The 20,628-nt window shown below is 44.3% G+C and overlaps 1 protein-coding gene and 1 pseudogene across 2 annotated transcripts; one reads left to right on the forward strand and one right to left on the reverse strand.

Annotated features, from left to right (window-relative positions):
* Window positions 1-367: 367 nt before the first annotated feature.
* Window positions 368-10,401, forward strand: LOC309797765 (eukaryotic translation initiation factor 2D-like; annotated as a pseudogene). Its single transcript has 8 exons — window positions 368-515; window positions 1,424-1,614; window positions 3,107-3,190; window positions 3,664-3,754; window positions 6,332-6,438; window positions 8,253-8,506; window positions 9,007-9,124; window positions 10,292-10,401. The product of its transcript is annotated as a eukaryotic translation initiation factor 2D-like (transcript).
* LOC309797766 (dual specificity tyrosine-phosphorylation-regulated kinase 3-like) lies at window positions 10,348-19,751 on the reverse strand (the record flags this gene model as incomplete). The annotated part of the gene is made up of 3 exons (XM_082646190.1): window positions 19,552-19,751; window positions 17,564-17,675; window positions 10,348-11,922 (listed from the first exon to the last, which is right to left on the reverse strand). The coding sequence occupies exons 1-3, from the start codon at window positions 19,626-19,628 to the stop codon at window positions 10,348-10,350; spliced, it is 1,764 nt and encodes a 587-aa protein (XP_082502316.1). The 5' UTR covers window positions 19,629-19,751.
* Between the last annotated feature and the right edge of the window lie 877 nt (window positions 19,752-20,628).

Here is a 20,628-nt window from a genome sequence, read left to right on the forward strand (position 1 = left end):
TTAAGAAAACACGAGTTCAATTAATTTTGTGCAGCTGAACTAAACTGCATGGAATGAGAGCTGGCAGAGCTCCTACTCAACACACTAGAACGCTGATGGAATAAAAATGAACGGAATCGCTGTTGGCCCCAGAGATACTACAGACGCGCCACTCGCCTAGGCGCAGAGCCCGGCAGAAGGGGTGAGGCCAAAGGGTGCACCGCTCCGCGCAGGGATCCGCCCCGCCTTCTCCGGCCCCGCCCCCCATGCTTCAGTTCCCAGCCTTGCCACTAGGGGTGGCCGCGAAGCTGCGCGGCCCCGGTTTCCAGCCGGGCCCTTTTTCCAGCCGGGCCCTTTTCCCAGCCGGCCCAAGCATGGCTGCACCCAGGACTGCGGGTTGGGAAGCTGCCGTGCTCGCGCTTTCCTGACAGTCCCTGGCTGCTGTGGTCTCCTTCTCTTCCCCAGGCCACTCCAGCAGACATGTTTGCCAAGGCCTTTCGGGTCAAGTCCAACACGGCCATCAAGGGGTCGGACAGGTGAGGGAGAGAAGAGCCTGCTCTGCCCACCAGGGCACCCAGACATCTCTCAAGCTCGGCTGGCTCACAGCCTTTTCTGGGCTTGAGGCCGAGGGGTACAGCCGTAGAAGGGACCCCGGGGGGCGGGCAAGGGTGAGTTAGACGTGTTTTGAGAGTGAAGATGGAGAGGAGGCCTGATTTATCTCCCAGGCTGTCTTTTGGATATTTTAGTGAGTTTACGAGAAAGCGTATAATTCAATCAGCGCGTATTGACTGCAGTCTGTTTAAGGTGTCGTGGAGGATGCCAAAATGAAGGAAAACGGGGTCCCTGCCCTACCAAGAGCTTTGAGTCCCTTGGGAGAGATTAGATGGGGCACAGAGAACTACAAGTATACGAGAAGAAGTGTCTAGTGATTACCACTGGCAGGAGAGACAGGTGGAGGGTGAGGTGAGAGGGGATAAGGCACATGTGGTAAGAACTGTATCTGTTCAGTTTTGCAAATGAAGGTGTCACCTTGGGAATTTTGGAGGCAGTGTTCTATAGTTGTCATTCTTGGTGCCCTAGCAGAGCTGTTTAATCATAAGTTGACAGATTTGGCAAGCATAGATGAGAAAGGAGTGGGTCCAGGAGCTATGTGTGGAGTCAGGAAGGCAGGGCTTAGTTTCCAGTGGCAGGCTAACTTGGGTCGCTTACCGGATCTCAGTTTTTTCCTCTCTTTGTAAAATGGAAAGACATGCCCCAGGAACATGTGAAAATAGATGAGACATTGGATGAGAAAGAGAATGGGATGTTTTGGAAGAGTGAGAATAAGGCATCATCAACCAGTCTTTTTCTTGGGCCTCGTGATTTTATAGTAAGTCTTGAGTCCTCAATATTTATTAAAATCCATCCAGGCAGCATACATACCAGGTATGTGTGCTCTCTGCAGGAGAAAGCTTCGGGCCGATGTGACAGCTGTTTTCCCCACTCTTGGAACGGATCAGGTCTCTGAGTTAGTACCTGGAAAGGAAGAACTCAACATTGTGAAGTTGTATGCTCACAGAGGGGATGCAGTGACTGTGTACGTGAGTGGTGGTAACCCCATCCTATTTGAACTGGAGAAAAATCTATATCCGACAGGTATGGCAATGGGATGGAGATGGCCATTACTATGGTCCTTGCCTAACATCTGTTTCTTCCATTAATCTGTCTTCCTTAAAACAAATAAATGCAAAATCTCCCTAAGAATCTTTTTGGATTTAGTGTCCCTAGAATTGGGTCTTTCAAGATCAGAAACTGCTATAGAAGTGAGGGGAAAAAAGGGTTAACACAAAAAGAGGGTGGTTGCCAAGGGAAATTCTGAGGTGAAGAAACACTGGTTTCTAGTGGGTTAAGTAGGGATTGGAGCCGAGGTCATGAAAAGGGTGGAGTTTCAGGGCATGTAAAAAATGCTTCTTAAAACTTTCACTAGTGGAATTTTCTTAAGATACTGAAGAGATACTGTGATGGGAAAGAAGCTGGGTTAGTTAAACTCCATACCCAGCTGTCTTAGTGGTGGACTTTGGTTGCGATGTCTCACAGGGATTCTTTCTTAGGCTCTTGTCTGGCTCTCAGGATACTTTGCTTGCTTTCTTTGTCACAGATCTCAGAGAGGCAGTGTCCTTTTCTCTTTTCCATGGCTGCTGACACCTACTTTGTCATTTGGGGGCTTTTCTTCCTCCCAGCTTGGCTGCAGCAGCGCAGTGCAGTCTCCTACCCCAGGCCACCCCTACCCCCACCCTGCTTTGCTGCTGTACACATACAAGCCCTTTTTGATCTAAGGGTTTTACTGCTAATCCCTGTGGAAACAGAGAGAATAAAAATAATAAACATGGGAAAGTTTCAGAATTTCTTACAGGCTGGTGCCCTGGTTTCGGATTACTTGCTTCTGAGGACATAAAAGGAATCCTCGTTGGGGCTCTGTCCCTACTTTTATCCACTATGGGCATGTTTGGCTGCTGCCGTCCAGGTGGAACAATAGGTGCCTCCAAGTCTCAAGTGACACCCAGTTTCTTAAGTCTCCGCCTTCTTCAAGACTGCAGCCTCTTTGAGAAGGGAGTCAGCCTGATGTAAACTATATGGAATGTGTTTCCCACAGGAAAAGGGGCACTCAGTTCCCAGGGAGGGGAAAAGGGATACTGGACAGGCAAAAGCAGATGTTCACTTCATCACTAGTTGTAGCCTTACACATAAATATCCAACTTTGGCAGCTAAACAGACTCTTAGAGCTGTAGCTCACTTCATGTGTCTTCCGACCAGTAAAAGTGATAACTTCTCAAGATCGTAGATTGAGAGAAACTACTGCAAAGAGCTCAGTATAAATATGTAAAGAATGCAGGTCTCTAAGGCTAAAGGAAGCAAGGATTCTCAAGTAAATAGCATATAACATATAAACCGCTTCACAAACTTGGGGTAACCTAATAAAAAAAAAAGAATGCAGCTTCTTTGGGCATCCCCTTACAACCTTCTCTCTAGCTTTGACTTGAGTTTCTTTTCTACATGTTGATTAATGTGGCCTCAGTGTTTGGCTTTGCCATTCCCCAGGGGGTTGGCTTTTGGGCAGTAAGTGTTTTCTGGCTCTCTTCTTGGACAGTGTACACCCTGTGGTCTTATCCTGATCTTCTAGCAACATTTACAACATGGCCCCTGGTGCTTGAAAAACTGGTGGGGGGAGCAGGTAAGAGTATTTTCCTATATTCTGGATAGTGGCTGAAACCTACTTAGTAAAGGCCAACTACTTTAATAAATGTACCCATTTTGTGCATTCATATGATTGAAAAGTAGAATTCTTCCCTCATGTCTGTTGCATCTCTTACTTGGCTGCTTCCATAAGCTCTCTGACCCTGCTGTAAGGCTTAAATAAGATAAGTGACATGAAAGTGCTCTGTGAACTGCCATATGCTATACTTTAGATTAATAAACTGAATTTAGGAAACCAGAATAAGATAGATCATGGAAGTGGACCCTCAGCTTGGTGCTTCAGTTTGACCACTAGTCTCCCAGAAGGAAAAGGTCTGACCCTCAGTTTGCCACTTTTTATTTTCACTATGAATAATGTAGTTGATGCTTAACAAATGTATGTTTGTTGAGCAAGTGAGTAAATGACGCAGTAAACTGTGGAGTTAGTTGCGATGCTTTTGTTTCCTGCAGATTTGATGCTGCCAGGGCTAGTGGTGCCCCCTGCTGGTCTGCCTCGGGTACAGAAGGGTGACCTCTGTGCCATTGCCTTGGTGGGGAACAGGTACTGTGCCAGTCAGCTGTGCCTGTGGGGAAAAAACTTAGGGAAAACTTGGGAGGGGTGGGAATGACAACTTCACAGCATATGGATAAAGGATTAAAAGAAAAAACATATTCTTCCTGAGCAATCAGAGAGTGGGGAATGGCAGTGAGCCTGTGGGGTGTCCATACATCTGGGCCAAGGGTATTTGCTCCTGCTGCTGCTTCTTCCTTTTTAAAATTTATTTGTTTTTTTTCTCCTTTAAAACTTTTTTTCTTAGATTTACAGAAGAGTTGCAAGTATAGTACAGAGTCCTGAAATACTGCTTACCCAGCTTCCTGTAATGATAACATCTTGTATAACCACAGTACAGTTATCAACACTAAGGAATTAACATTGGTTCAGTCCTTTTGACACTATTACAGACTTTATGCATATTTCCCCAGTTTTCCCACGATGTCTTTTTTCTCTTTTTTTGTGTTCAAGAATCCAGTCCAGGGTACCACATTGCATTTAGTTGTCATGTCTTCTTAGTCTCCTCTCTGTGACATTTTCTTGGTCTTTCCTGCCTTGCATGACTTCAACATTATTTTTGTCGAACATCCACATCATCATCCTCATCTTTTAATTATTTTTAATAGACTTATTGAGATATAGTTTTCATACTATAAAATTCACCTGTTTCAAATGTACGATTCAGTGATTTTTTTTAGTATATTTACAGGGTTGTTCAGCCATCACCACAGTGTCTCTTTTTTAAAATAAATTAGGAAGTAATGGTATGAACAGTTCTGAAAAATCAAAACCCTCTCACCCCATAATCCTTTTCTCCTAGAAGTAACCATTATCATTCTGATGCACGTCCTTGTCAGCCTTCTTCAATGCATATATACACGTGCATATAAAATGTATGGTTTGGGGTGTGTATGTTTAAAAATACAAATGAACAAACTTTATCCCTATTACTTTTTCACTTCAGGTAGTGGGGACATGTTCCATGTCAGCAAGCACAGATAAGCTGAATCTTTTTACCCACTGTGGGGTGATGGGAAAAGTCCTCTTCTAGTGGACATTGTGGTTGCCTCTACTTCGTCTCTATCACAAACAAGATCTTCCTGAGGCCTCTAGGGACACTAGTGCCAATATTTTTCTAAAGTAGATACTAGGGAGCAGAACTGTTTGGCTGAAGATCGTGCATATGTTCTGTTGCCCTATAAAAATGCTGTGTCAGTTTTCCCTCCTACCTACAGGGTATATGGAGCCTGTTTCCTTACATGCTCACCGACACTGGATATGATGGGTCATTTTCATTTGTATCATCCTGAATGAAAAACGACATCTTATTATTTTACTCATTGCTTCTTTGAGAGGGAAACATGGTAGGCATGGGAGGGGTCAGTGTTTAAAGATCTTATTTTTGTTGCTCATATTCTCCCATTTTCCTTGAACCTTTGGGAACCAAGCACCTAGAAATGTTTCCTTCCTTGTTTACCTGTAGCAAAACTTGAAGTTGAAAAGAATGGTGAAATTATTGTTTTTTCCCCCCAGTATTCTATCCAGGATCGGAGAAAACTACATAAGTGTGTATTTGGCCTCTGAGTTTGGCATTTAGAATGTATGTGGGAATGAATCCTAGGTGGTTTATGGAAGGGGGTGAGGGTACAAGGGAGTTTACGAAAACTACAAGACAGGTTCGAGACCGAAGTTCTTGAGCCATTGACGATTCCAAGGGTGGAAGACAAAGACCCGTCTTTTAGGAACTGGGAAAGAAGCCAAATTCAAAGATTCTGTGGCAGGAACTGACCCATGGGCACAGGAAGTGGAGCCACCGGATTAGCAAACGTTTTTTTTGAAGTTCAGGTGTTGGGAAATCTGCCCTTGAATCGTCTCCCTTGGGTCCAGGCAACGTTGCCAGGCTTGTATATTCCCCTCCTGTTAGCCAGCTGGACACCGATCCTTACAGGCAATGTGTGAGCATTGCTGAGTAACAGTGGGCTGACAGAGATTTCCCATTTGGGCTTTGGAAGTTTTTTGTAGTTATTGTAAATGTGGTTGTTTCTGATATTTTGGACACATCCAGTTCTTAGATAGATGTTATACAGAGCAAGGCCTGTTATAAAGAACCCACTCAGAAGGAACCTTTCGTTGGTACCACTGTATCTCTCTTCTCTCTTCCCTCTGGCATCCCTCAGCCTAATTTAAGGCATATGAATGGCCTCCCTTCTGAATTTCCATATAGGATGGCTATGCCTTTTTTAAGATAGGGGAGATAATTTATTTTTTGAAATTGAAGAAAGGGAACTTTAAATATCCTTCTGAGTCCTGCCTGGGTTTGGTTCATAATAAGAATATAAGAATGATAACATCAGTAGAGGAGTTACTTACACAGAAGGGAATATTTGGTCAAGGAATTTTTGAAAGTCATATGTGTAGGTAATTTGAATAAGATTGAGACTGCACCGAGTTTTAGCTCTGTGATACAAGTGGATGCTTCAGATTTGCAACCGTGGTGCTTTGAACACATGTGTAGAAACCTGGTCCTGACATGTGCCCTCCTGGAAGACTTTCCCTGACCCTCGTCTCTGACCTCCTCCTTCTCAGAGCCCCCGTTGCCATCGGAGTTGCTGCCATGTCACAGCCGAGATGCTGACCTCAGGTGTGAAGGGAAGGGGCTTCTCTGTGCTCCACACCTACCAGGACCACTTGTGGTGGGTTCCATGCTTTTTCTGTTTTATAGGGAGCTGGGTGGGCGGAGGGAGCACAGGGCCTGGATTGAGAAGCGAGAGTTTTGATCCCTGCTGTGTCCTTAGTCAAGTTGCTGACCCTAGACATTAATTTCCTTGCAAAATGTGGAGAAAAGATTTTTTTTTGGCCTGTTTAGAAAAGAAATTACCGAGAACTTTATTTTCTAGGTGAATTATAGAATCCTAGGGCTGGAAGAAGGCCTTAGGGATTGTCTTCTCTGCCTCTCAGTACAGTGATATTCTTTATTTTTATGGCACTGGTCGATCTAGCCTTTTCTGCCGTGTACATTTAGGCATTTTCTGACCCCATGATGAGTGCTCGGGAATTCTCACATCTGAATCCAAATCAAAGTAGAGTAGGTCCTCAGGCACCAGGGTGACAACCTGATGACTTTCCTGTTGTTCAAGTTCCACATTTAGGATCTCCTCCTCATTACAGAACTTGCACTTTCTCACTGTGACGGTTGCTCTCTGGAGCTGTATGTGAGTTTATTTTCTGGTTATTTTCTTGTCATTTAACCAAAATAGTAAGTAGTGCTTTTCTCGAAAGCAGTATACCTGGTCTTCTGGCCAAGTGTTGTGTGGCCTGTTGGTATAGATTTACCCTTACGTTTTGAGTCAGTCTTGGAGTTACTTATTTTACAAGTATTGGCCAAGCCCTGGTTTGCTGGAGGTACAGCCTCATCAGTGTGGGTTTCAGCAGGCATCTGAGGGCTGCTTACTCACGTACTCCCAGCACCTTGTTTTCTGACTGTTAGTCTGGGCAGTTAAGGTCTTGTTGTCTAAATTGTTTTATCAGTGGCTGCCTCAGTCTCCCCTCCTCCCGCCCTTTGAAAACACTTACGGTATTTACCTGATCAGAATAGCCTAAACATACGCTCTGGCCTCACTAGTAGCCATACTTAATAAGCCTTGCTGCGGCTGTTAGTAAAACTTTGTTTGACTTGCATAATCTTAGTTAACAACATAATGCTTTTTGTTTTTACCGCTCTGCTATGTGGCGTCCCTTTTTTTCCTGTCTTCATAAGGCTTAGTGGCATAAAGCCATTGTAATCTCTACTCTGCAGGTTAGATTGCATTCTTTTTTTTCAGTTGAGATATAGTTGATGTACAGTGTTGTGTTAGTTTCAGGTGTACAGCCAAGTGATTCTAGTGACCATTAGTATATCTAGTGATTCTAGATGTAGATATATACATATATGTTTTTTCTCGGATTCTTTTCCATTAAAGGTTATTACAAGGTATTGAATATAGTTCCCTGTGCTATACAGTTGGTCCTTGTCATTTATCTATTTTAGATTGCATTCTGATTTAACACAGAAGCAGTCTTGAGCAGTCCAGGTGTTTGTAATTTGTTCCATACGCTCAACCTTGGGTTTGTATTTCACCAACCTGGTACTACAGATGCGTTTGCAATCTTCATTTGGTTATTTAATTCAAAATGGTTTTATTTTTAATTTCTATGAAGGGAATACTTTGGAAGGGGAGCTCCACTTTAACTATGTTGTCTTTAATTTTTCTCTGTCCCTGAATTTCTGTTTGGGTTAAGGAGGAGGCAAGAATTACTCTCCCCATTTCAAAGATGAGGAAACTGAGGCATGGGACTTCTCTGGGCCCAGAATTGGAAACAGAGTTGAGAGGCACACCCAGGTTCTCTGGCCTCTCCTGGACACCCCTGCCTGTGGGTCTTACTCTCTCTGGACCCCTGCTGACCCCCTGACCGGGGCTGGAGAGTGTTGTGGCTGCTGCTCAGTGTTTCTGACATGAGGCTTTTGCAGGCGATCTGGAGACAAGTCCTCTCCACCATCCATTGCTCCACTGGCCCTGGATCCCCCAGATCTCAGTGAAGAGAAGGGGTCTGTCCAGGCAGACACCACCTTGCAGGGAGACATGAGGCGCCTGACCCTGGCGGGAGAGGAGGAGGAGGGGGAGGTTGAGCAGAGGTGTGGGGAGAAGTCCCCGTCGGAAGCTACAGAAGACCCCAGTGTCGGGGGCCTGAGCCCAGAGCCCACGGACAGCAAGACCCTTCAAGGTACAGCTCTGGCAGGAGCAGGGCGCTCGCCTCTCAGTGTAGGGACTGAAGCGCTCGGCTCTGCTTCCCACCAGAGCGGCGCCAGGGCTCCGGGAGGGGCGGGGAAAGGCCTTAGTTTTGGTGAGGGTGGTGCCACAGCCCTTTGCCATCTTACCTGGGAGTCTTCCGAATATGTCGCGTTTCCCTGGATACCCGTCGGCTCTGCTATTTGGACTGATCCCAGCTACACGGCCCTCTTAGTTTTCTTCTGGCTCTGACTTCTCTATCAGAGAAGCATCCGCGCCTGGCTGGGTGGGACTTTGTGGCCTGACCCCCTCTGTGGGGTCAGACCTCTGTAAAGGCTCAGTGTTCTAGAGAGTCTGGGAGCTTTGGTGCCTGGGAATGGGCTCCTTCAGAGCTGAGGGGTGAGGTACGGATGTCACCGTGCGGGGAGTTATCTTGTGCTGCGCGGGCCTTCTGCGGCCCTCAGGAAGGATGTGGTTCTTGTCTTCTCCTTGCAGAGCAAATGGACGAACTGTTGCAGAGATGCTTCTTGCGTGCTTTGAAGTACTGCGTCAAAAAGGCTGACCTCCCTTTACTCACCAGCACTCTCCTGGGCAGCCACATGTTCTCCTGCTGGTATGGAAGGCATGGTGTGGGCTGGGGGCCGGGCGGTGGGTCTGTCTCCTGCTCTTTGGTGGTAGGATGGGACAAGGCTGATGGGGGAATTGTTTTAGGGACATGATGTGGAAAGAGCGAAGTGGAGGGTTGACCTGGCAAATACTGAGTTTTAAAGACTTCAGTTTTAGCCAGTGAAAGGACGTCGAGGAAATGAAGGTTAAAATTCGCAAGGCGCTTTGAGCACTGCCTCTGCTGTGGTGATTCTGGGCTCTTTTACGGATTGGGCAGCATGTCCGGCCCCGGAAGGGCCCTGGGGCAGCCTGTTTGTCCTGGAGGCTTCAGTCCCCTCACCTTTCTGAAGAGTAGGTGGGCCAGATTGGGTTGTGTCAGCAGGAAGAATCGGTGTCAACCCCCCACCCGACCCGCACACACAGCCACCAGCAGAGGGAGTGTTACATGTGGGTTGAACCTGGACTTTGAAGACTGAGCCATCTGGGCTCAAAAGCCAGCTCCCCAGGGTGTTGGAGCAAAGATGTATTTGAGCCCATTACCAGGCTTCTCTGAGCCCTGATTTCTAACACTTGTAAGATTGCTGTCAAGATCGAATAACCTGACATTTAATAAGCACCCAGTAAATATTATCATGTCAGGAGAGTTGCTTATTGATTTTCACCTCAAGTCTGAACTTCTTTCTGAGAATTTTGCTCTGTTTTTTAAACAAGGGGTTTTAATGTAATTCTCTTCCTCTACATGTGAGCTTCTTTAAGGCATTCTATACACATGTGGGGTCTGGAGTGCGCGGCAGATCTAGTTTTCAGTCTCATCTATAACTACGGCCATGTCCCAAATTAAGCCTCTGGAACAGATGCCGAGGGAGACTAGAAGTGAACGTTCAGGATATACTTTCTGGTATATCGTCTACCTTGAGAGAAAAGGATTTAAACCCACAGAATAATACACAGGTTGGTGAACACCTGACAATAATAACAAAAGATGCACTGACTTATAAAAAGTCTTTTACTATGTATCCCAGGATGGCCAATACAAGCTGGTTAGGTAATTAGCCCTTCAAGAGTTCTTTTACAGTCATATAAAAATGCTTTGCCTTGTTAAAAAAAGATATCTAGTCTACCAAAAACATATCCATTAATGGGCTTGGTGTTGTTTCTTTTTTTCCATTTTCAGGTTTGCAGGATGATTAAAAATACCTACATATCATCTCTGAGCACACCAGCTGTCCATTAGCTAATCAGTTTTGGCAATACAGTGCACAGAGGTATACCACCACTGGTTTCTGACATTAAGTTAGCTTTAAGCTTATTGGCTATTCGTACAATTGGAGGCAGCTTGCAACCCAGGCCCTGGAAAGCATTTGCAGGGTTTACTACCCTTTTGCCTGACACCTTTTCAATGGTGAGAGGTCTGGGCACAGACTTGCTAATCCAAGGGTGTCTTAGTGCTTGAGCTGGGGTCAGGCGGGCAGAGGGGTCCCAGGTAAGACACCTTTTCAAAAAGTCTATGAAGAAGTAATCATCACACCCCTTCAGTGCTGTCCGCCAGTCTTTGCTGCCTGGGGGACCCCGCTTCTTACCCCTCCGTGAACGACCGCCCACAAACACAACCCTCCCATCTGCCCGACTGGTCACAAAACAGTAGCGAGGTAGGCCCCTGGAGTTAATAAAGTACTTGGCATGTTTGGATTGCTCCAGGAGTTTTGGTGGTGGCATCCCTAGAAGCTCCATCATACAGGCCAGCTGGTCTCCTTCATCCTCTCCAGGGAAGAGAGGATGTCCTGTTAAAAGTTCTGCAAGGATGCAGCCAAAACTCCACATGTCAATGGACGTGCTGTAGCGGCTTCCTAAGATGATCTCTGGAGCTCTGTAGAACCGAGACTGGATATAGGTGTAAAGCTTCCGGTACTCAAAACAGCTGGACCCAAAGTCAATGACCTTAGTCGCACTGTGCCCATAGCGTTTCAGGAGAATGTTTTCTGGCTTCAGGTCACAGTGAATGATCTTGTTTCTGTGGAGAGCATCCAAGGATTGCAAGATGGATTGAGCAAACTTGCGAACCAACTGGATACTAAAACCCTGGAACTTGTTTTTTTTCATGAGCTCATAAAGGTCTACGCTCAGTAACTCAAAGGCCATGCAAACATGGTTCCGGAACGTGAAACTTTCCAGCATATGGATAACGTTCATGCTACCGGTTTTATCCCGCTTTTTAAGATGCTCCAAAATCCGGATCTCCTCGGCTGCTTGGCGATGGAGGTGCTTTTCATTGCGTACCATCTTCAGGGCCACGTACTGTCGAAGTTTGTGATCATAGACCCGGGCTACCTGCCCAAAACTGCCCTTGCCAATAATTTTCAGCACCTCATATCGATAAGCTAGATGGTCTCGAGGCACGTGAATGTAGGCCCCATCTGCATCATCATAACCCCCATTATTGGGACCACCGATAACTCCATGTCTTTTTTTGGCATTTGGACCCACAAAGTAAATTTCTGGATAATTGATGATTTCCAGCTTCTCATAAGCAGTGAGGTGGTGTTTATACTGCTTCAGTGCTTGTTCTGGAGTCAGAGGCAACACTTTGGATGCTTTGGATGAACTGCTGGATTTTACTGTATTCACACGATCTGAACTTTTACCCTGAGAAACTGTAGGAGAGCATTTTTCAGAGTCGTTGATGCCATCTGACTGAAAAGTATCAGATCTTCTGTTGCCAGATTCTTGAAATAGTTGTTCTACCTTCATCTCACCTCCATTCAGGAAGCACTGAGTAGGATCTCTTGTTAAATGCTCAGTGGTGATCTACGGCAAAGAGAAGTGAATCTATGTTAAAGTCACTAAAAACGGTGGAAGAACGAAAGAATCGTCCCCCTGACTGAACAAAACAACAAAACATGCCAGTTGTGTAGTTAAAAGGCCCAAAAGTGAGATAAGAAAAGCAGGAGTCTCTAGAAACTCGTGTTATGTTAATCCTTAGGTTCCCTGACTGCTGTGGCCACCCCAGCCCCACTACATAGGCCTCCCTTTGTTCAAAACAAGACGGTCATCTTACCATACCCGAAACATGCTAGATTCCTTCTAACTGGTATGTCTTCCTACCGAGAATCTTTTCACCCCATCCACTCAAATCCTACGCTCTTTCAAAGCCCAATGCTAGTCCTCCCTCTTCCACTTAGAACTACTCCAAGCCCATACTAACTATGGCTCCACTCACATCTTAGCTGCAGCTTTTCGAGTCTACCACGTAATCTGGCCCTTGTTATATATATACTGTCCTATATTGTTCACAAACTGTTTCAGGTATCTTCCCAAATCTTAAGGGCATGTACCAGGAGCAAATGAATACATATTAAAGTGTTCTGTAAATGATACAGGGACAGAGGCAGGATGTGATCCCCAGGTCTTCTGAATCTTGGTCCAGAACATTAACATAACCTGGTACCAGCTTCTCCTAGTGCCTGTACTATTCTCCAGTAGGGCTGAATGTTGACCTTGCCCTGGAATCAACCAAGGCCTCATCATCTACTCCTGGGTCCCCAAATAAATGATCGCATCTTTCTATCTCCGTTCATTGAATCACAAAATTTCTAATCCAGAGAGAACTCTTGAGATCACCAAGGCCAATTCTTTATGTATCTGATGAATAGCAGTGAGAATCTAAGGCCCCAGGGTGCTGCTTGTAAAACTCTCCTAAAGACAAAGAGTCTCCTTTCTCTCTCCTTCCCTTGCTCATAGACACATACACTAGTCTCCCTCAGCAAACGCCTACGTGACAAAGGCATACAACTCTTTTTACTTGATTTGGCATCACCTTTTCCTGCAAGGAACAATAACCCACAGAAGAAAACTCTACTTATTAAATACCTCTGAAATGAAATAAGATTCTGTGAAACTCGATGGAGGGAAAGACAATGAAAAAGCCAAACGCTAAAAAAAATACTAAGAAAAATATAAGAATGTGCTAGAAGGAAAGAAGAAAAAAAGTGCTAAAAACTGTTGTTTTAAAAAAAAAGGGCTGGGATACTTCAAAGAACATCTATTTTTCTAAACAGACCCTGAAGAACTTTACCCCCGATCTGTATGATTGAGAGCCTCTACGATCAGGGGTAGATAATTCCAGAGAAGCTCTGAGCTATCTTTATGATCTCTTAAAATATAACGCAAATTATAAGGTAATGATCCAAAGTGGCCAACCATTTAAAAAAGAGAATTTTAATATAACCTAAGCAAACAACACCTGACCCATCACCTATATAAATAAAAATATAAAAGATGTAAATATAAAAAACAAAAAAGGGATGAAAAAAAAATTAAGTGTTGGCATACTTTAGACAGCCCCTAATTTAGTTATAAAAGCACGACATTAGTTCCTGCCTGCTTCTTTTAGGTCATTTAATCAATTTAAACATTTATATAGTACTACAGTTACAAAAATGAGGCACTGCACCATCTTACATATAAGCAAAGCAGCCAGTACAACGGTAGCCGTACTTTGGCATTGAGTTTCTCAATAAAGAGGCAAGATACGGACCAGGAGAGATCTCTGATACCAAAATAGAGAACTATCACTAGTCAAGAAAATAAAACACAGGCTGGCAGACAGAACCTAAATACCTTGATAAGATGTAAATATAATGCAACATTTTGTTTATCAGCAATTAAGTCAAATAACCATTCCTGTTTTTAGGGATGGAAAAAAAAGGCCTCATCCATCCATCTAACATTCACATGAGCACTAATTGTTCACAATTATAAAAGTGCCAAAAAACAGGTTACCTCAAGGCACTACAATCTATTAGGAGATAGGTTTGGCTGAACTAGGGAATTATAATTATTTGGTTTTAGGTAGATTTACATAACAAAACCAAATATTTGCATGCATCTAAACCAGTTTTCCTTAAATTTTTACTACCTAACCTAAATGCATCTAAATATTTACTGCTAAAATCCTGGGGACACATTCTGAAGAAATGTGAAGTCAGAAGGCCTAGGTTGGGGTCCTGGCTACACTGCTCAAAAACTGTAGGTCCCAGGGTAGGCTTAACCTTTAGCCCAGTTTCTTAGCCTCAATTTCTTTATCTTTAAAATGTGGATAATAATACCTCCTTGCAGGATGTTGTGTGAATCAAATTATAATTAATAATATATGTGAAAGACCCTCAGAAACTATAAAACATGTTAAAAACACTGGTAACAGTTAGGCAAAATTCTCAATATATTGTTTAAACTCCAATACACCCTCCCTATCCCCTTTCAGCTTCTCTTTTCTCTCTGTGGTGCCTTCCTCTGCAGTTCCAGACTCCCTCCACCAGACATCTGGCATTAACTATGCCTTCTGCTCCGTGAAGGCCTGCACAATCAGCCTTCCCTTAGGATGCATGGAAACACCTCACCCACTTTCTCCCCCACATAAAACCTCCTTTCAACTTGCCATGCAATTTAATGGGTTATCTCTCCAGACATATTTGACCTTTAAAAAGAGCAATGCCTTAACCCAAGGGAATGACTCTCTAGGACCCGCGGTCATCAATGACAAGCTGGTAGGAAAGGTATTTGTGGTCCAGGGTCCACCCCTGGGCATTTCACCTACTCTACCTACATGTAAGGCTGTGCTGGCTCTGGAGGTATTCATTTCTGTTTGTGGTAAAGAGAGGGTCTCAGGTACAGACTGTTAATAAGAACAGAAATTTAACTTCCACAGAACTATTACAATAAGATTAAGGATGTCATTTGGATTTCCTGACTCATGGTTTTTCCTTAAAGTGAGCCTAAATCTCTCTCTCTGCAAATTAAGTCTTATTTTGCCCTCCGGAACTACACAGGAGGGTCCAAATTTCCATGTTAAAGCCCTTCAGATACCTAAAAGGGGCTGTCCTGCCTTCCCCATTTTTTCTCGAGGCTCATCATCCCCATCACATCCTCCACCTCACACAGCCTGGGTCAGGCTGCCTTACTATATCCTATTCACGTTCTCAACACGTTATGGGCTGCACGGTATATCTCTCTGCAAGTGTGCCTTCCAGAACAGAACAAGACACTTCAGGTCTAGTCCCCTGAGGACTGTCAAGGTTTGAACCTCCAATGAATCTGAAGAATTCCAGAAAGAAATTTTTCCACACAGGGAGGGGTTCTCACCTTAGCTTTCTTTCCTTTCCTGTAATAACTCAAATACTGCTCTGAATCAATTATGTATCAAGTCTGCTGTGCTATAAATAAAATCTTCCTTCCGTTCTAGGAGAATCTAGAATTTTCACACATGTTAAAGTAGTTACAAAACACTATATATTTCTAGTCTAGGGTTATAATCACAATAAATGACCAATGTCTGCAATCGACTTCAAATATTTTAACTATGTAATTATATCCAGAGAGACAAATAATGCCAGATTAATCATGTTTTATTTAAGAATGCTTCATGTATATTGTTAATTTGGAGCGCTCTTTTTTTTTTTTTTAACACCCCTGTATTGGAGTATAATTGCTTTACAATGGTGTGTTAGTTTCTGCTTTATAACAAAGCGAATCAGCCATACATATACATATGTCCCCATATCTCCTCCCTCTTGCGTCTCCCATCCTCCCTATCCCACCCCTCTAGGTGGTCACAAAGCACCGAGCTGATCAGTTTGGAGCACTCTTGACATTTCAAATAGAATCTTCAACTGCGTTAATCAAGTCTTAAAGATCTTGTTGAGAAATTCAGAAAAGGAACATCCTTCTCGTCCAGATATAAAACACCACCCCCTCCCTCGTTCTCGACCCTAAATCTCTGCAACACAAAGCTAACCCAATAAAAGCCTATGAGCAGATGATTTATAGTTTACAACAAGAATGTAAGGGCATCTTGGATAAACAAGGAAGCCAAAGCACTTTGTGAAATGAGCAATAGCGTCTCGCAATGGAGTCATGGCATAATGAACTATAAGTGTTACTAAGAGGTCAAAAGCACTTTTTTCAGCAAATTTTGCAAAGACAGCATTGTTTTAGAATCTAAAATCTTATGTTTTGCAAGCTGTGTTACTCTGAATACCACACAGTAAAAAAATTCATTTTGATCCTGAAACATACAATTTAATTGCCCTACTATATGGTGATTAGCACTGGCCAACTCTGAAGTAAAGTTAAAATGGACTTTAAGTCACATGATGACGGACTATAAAAGTTTCCCAGAGAGATGTGCTAATTGTCAGGAAGTAACCATGAAATCTGATAGTCAACACACGAGTATATTAGGTGGTTCTGGAGCTCTTAGAGATTTTTACATATTAAAAACAATAAGCTTGTGGAGAATGGAAACTTACTGCACTTTGGAAAGGAGATTAAAAATAGGGTGACCAGCCTTCCAAATATATGTAGCCCGTATTTTGTAATATTATTAGCCTTGAAAGTAGTGAAGGGGTTGATTTTTAGTGGCAAAAGCTGACAAACCGTTGGGAAGGACTATGAAAAATGCAAGCAGTGTTTTACATAGAAATAATTTTAGGTCTTAAACAGAAATATGAAGGAGAATTATTGATAAATTAGTCTACTCAATTATTCAGTTTGTTTGTTGATGATATATGCAGCAAATTTTAAAGTCACAGGATAGATTCTCCCTGTCATGGAACTTGTCCAAAACCCTGCTCTCCCTACCTCTCTATGAGTGCCGAGGGAATGGGAATTAATTTATTCTCTTAAACATAAAACGGTGTCAAAAGCTAAATGTCTGCAAGCTCCAAAATGATTAAATGCATCGAAACCAAAATGCATTGCTCAAGTTTCATTTATGATCTATAAAATGGTTCTCTTAAGCATACTAATAAGCTAGGACTGCATTTCTACCGTGCAGGAAAAATCTGCAGATCTGTAAGTTCAGAGGTATTTTCTGTTTCTTGTTCTTGTTAAAATGAGCCATCATAATACACTGTACATATCATTCTATCAAAAAAAAAAAATAACCACTATCTAGGGCTTCCCTGGTGGCGCAGTGGTTGAGAGTTCGCCTGCCAATGCAGGGGACACGGGTTCGTGTCCCGGTCCGGGAAGATCGCACATGCTGCGGAGTGGCTGGGCCCGTCAGCCATGGCCGCTGAGCCTGCGCGTCCGGAGCCTGTGCTCCGCAACGGGAGAGGCCACAACGGCCACAACGGCCACAACGGTGAGAGGCCCGCGTACCGCAAAAAAACAAACAAACAAACAAACACTATCTAGATAAAAGTAGCATGTCGTTTTTTTCCCTATTTACCCCAGTGGATTGAAAGGAATAGGTGGGCTCCAAATCAAAATCATTCTGAAAAGCTGAACTTGGACCACAGAAATTGTTATTTCAAAGTCAAGAGAAACCAAAAGTGAATAAAAAAGAGCCTGGGTTACCAGTGACATGTACCTGTACCTTGACCATTTAAAGTAGCACTTCCTCCTTTCCAGGCCCATTAGAGCTCAAAGAATTACTTCATTTACTTACATTTAGTCTTCTGGGTAGAGGTGGTTCAGAAGGATTGCAGAGTGCATTTGAACAGGGTGAGCCTTTGGTTTCATCTATTATCACGACACTATCATAGACAAAATCATCCAATCTAGTTGAAAGGATTACAGATAAAATCTGTCAGTAACTGAAGTATATAAATTTGTATTTCCAAAACACCCTTTAACTGCTTCATATCTGCTACAAAGAATAATTAATACAAACAAATGTCCACACTGCATTTTGGCACTGAATACACACCACAGGGGTATTTGGCAGAGGAAGGGAGGAAACCCAACGTTTCCTCCTTTTTTTATTTTTAAAGAAAGGACAGCATTTCTAGGTTTATAGTTTGAAATTGTTAAAATACGTCTTACTTTCTGAATGTTGTTAACAATAGGGACCATCAAAAGAATCTCATTTAACTTACTACTTGAAAACGAAGGCTAGTTGAAATCTGAAGCCTAAAAGCTAACCAGAACAAACAAACAAGACAGAGAACTGTATTTTCAAGTCGGAGACTTGGATTCTAATCTCAGCTCTACCACTGGCTGGCTACTCTACCTTCCTCTCTGAGCCGTTGGCCACATGTTGTAAAGGGAAGAATAGTTCCAGTCTACGCACTTCTGGGTCTCACAAGCAAGAAATAAAAGGCCTTCTTAGGGCTTTCTCTATATTTATTTATTTACTTTCCTACTTAACATCTATCTAACTTGTAGAAAACTACAGTGAATTCTACAGCAAATACTATAGGGATTCTCTAAATTACAAAACGTACTGGATTTCACATCTTTACCCACTTAATTTTCGGGTGGATGGTGGAAGCTAAATGCCAAATGATAATTTTTCTCTGCTCTTTAACGCTGTGCCTCCCTCCACCGCTGTAAGGGAACACAAAAGACGGAGAGGATTTATTTAATCCACAGGATGGCGCTGAATAATGTATTTCATCTGCCACCAAGAACATGGATTTCCCAGTAACACACATCAGCATTTCATTGTATCATTTTTACATGATATACTATGAATACAATGATAATGAGCCAGCTGCAAGGGAAGAATTTTTTTTAATCTTTAAAACTATGCTGGAATATTTTAGTGGCTTATAAAAACTGTTTTGTAAAATTCCAGAGTTTTCTTAATCGATGTGTTATAGGAGTACAAAGAGAAAAAAAAACCCGAAAAACAAAAACCAAACAGAAAACCCACTACAAATTATTTTTGGAATGTTCTCTTTTTAAAAAACATGCTTACATTCTGATAAAATTATACCTTTACGGGAACTGCTTCATTGACAAGAACCAAAAATTCTGGATGTGACTGATTCTTTGCCAACAGCACGAATAAAACAAACAAAATGGGACAGACGTCCACATTTACAAAGAAGAAGACAGACTGAAGACCTACAAGATTTCCTATAAATAGCCAAAGGAAATTACCCAAAGGTAGTCTCCATGCAAATGAAGTGGGCAGGTGGTCCCTACTCTCCATTAAGGTGTAAAATCCTATGAAAGGTGGAGAATCTCTCAAAACACGATCCACAAAAAGTCCTACTCGGCAGAGCCCCTCACCTACACCCCTCACGGCAAAGCCCTTGGTTATCTGCTCTGAGCAACAGGGCTTATTGGAAAAGGTATTGCTCCCTGTGTCCCCCAGTTTGCTAAAAAGCCCCACCAAAAACATCCCAGCTTCTCAGAGTTCCTACCATATACCCCTGATGTAGGACTTCAGAAATAATCCCCAGGGTGGGAATTCTTCTTTGCCTAACTCCTTTCTAGCCCACTCCCGCGCTGGGCTGGGGGCAGGGGAGCTGATGGAGAGGAAGAGGGTGGGCCAGTCCCGGAGAGGGAGTCAGACCCCTTCCCTCGTCCTTACTGCTTGGGGGCTCGCTCAACCTCCAGCCCAGTCCATCCACGCCCCCCGACCTCGCCTGCCAGCTGCAGCGGCTCCTTCGGGAGCCCCAGCGCGTTATCCCCCGGCGCCGTTACCTCCGCGGCTGGGGCGGCAGTCCGTCTCCTGGCGGCCCCGCATCTTTCCGCCCGGACCCGCGAGCTGTGCCTCCCATCCGTTAGCTCCGGACCCCCCGGAGGGAGGGGCGGCGTTTGGACGGTCAGGCGAGCAGCGTCCACCTGAGCTGGGGCGGCTGCCTCCCGGGCCGCGACGTTTCCTCGGTACCTCTCTTCCACACAGTGCAGCTCCCAGCGCGTCCGCTCGGGACTGGCTGGGGTCGACAACTGCCAGAGGAGCAGCAGGGGCGGGAAGGGGAGTGGTGTGGTCGCCTAGCAACCGCGACACGCCCCTTGAAACGCCTCGGCGCAACAATGTGGCCACGCACAGGGGCGGGGCCGAGGCCACTCCCCACTGAGCGGCGCGTGTCTCGGAAGCTCTCGCTGGCCCCGGAAGGTGGGAGGCGGGAGGCTGGGAACCCGCCGCCTGAGGTTCTCTGGTCGCTGGCCGAGGCCTGAGGGCCGCGGCTGGGGAGGTAGAAGGGCCCTGACGGAGGGTTTGTGAAATAGCAGCCCCCGATTTCTGCCTCAGAAGTGGCAGCCGGCACCTCACGGTCAGCTAGCTATCTCTTAGCAAGTTGCAGCCTAGAGTTCTAAAACCTCCCTTGAATATGAATAAAATGAGAACGAAAGACATGGGTAATTTCTCAGACTTCTCCACTGAGGGGCGTCCCTCCGGAGCGTAATGAGTTAACAAAGGAAACCAATAATAATAAACCCATTTTGTGACACCACCGGCGCCACGAATCTTTTCATTTAACCTCGGTAACCATACTAGATGACATCCCTCTTTTATATAGATTTAACTAGGATCCGGAATTTAAGCTGAGGTATGTCTGACTCCCCTGCAATGGGATGCCACGGATGGTAGGGCGCAGAGCCATTTTAAGGATGAGGAAAGTGAGGCCAGAGGAGATCTGTGGTTGGCAAAGCCTGAACTAAATGTCTCCAAATTCCCAGCCTTCGTCCTGCTGCACCAGACCCCCTGGAAAGAAGGCTCTTCCTGTCTTCTTCCTTGGAATGGGTGGGGGTTTTCCCTTTGCTTTTCTGAAAAGTTAA

Source organism: Mesoplodon mirus (genome assembly GCF_964341445.2).
Source record: "Mesoplodon mirus genome assembly, contig: HAP1_SCAFFOLD_956, whole genome shotgun sequence".
NCBI lineage: Eukaryota > Metazoa > Chordata > Mammalia > Artiodactyla > Ziphiidae > Mesoplodon > Mesoplodon mirus.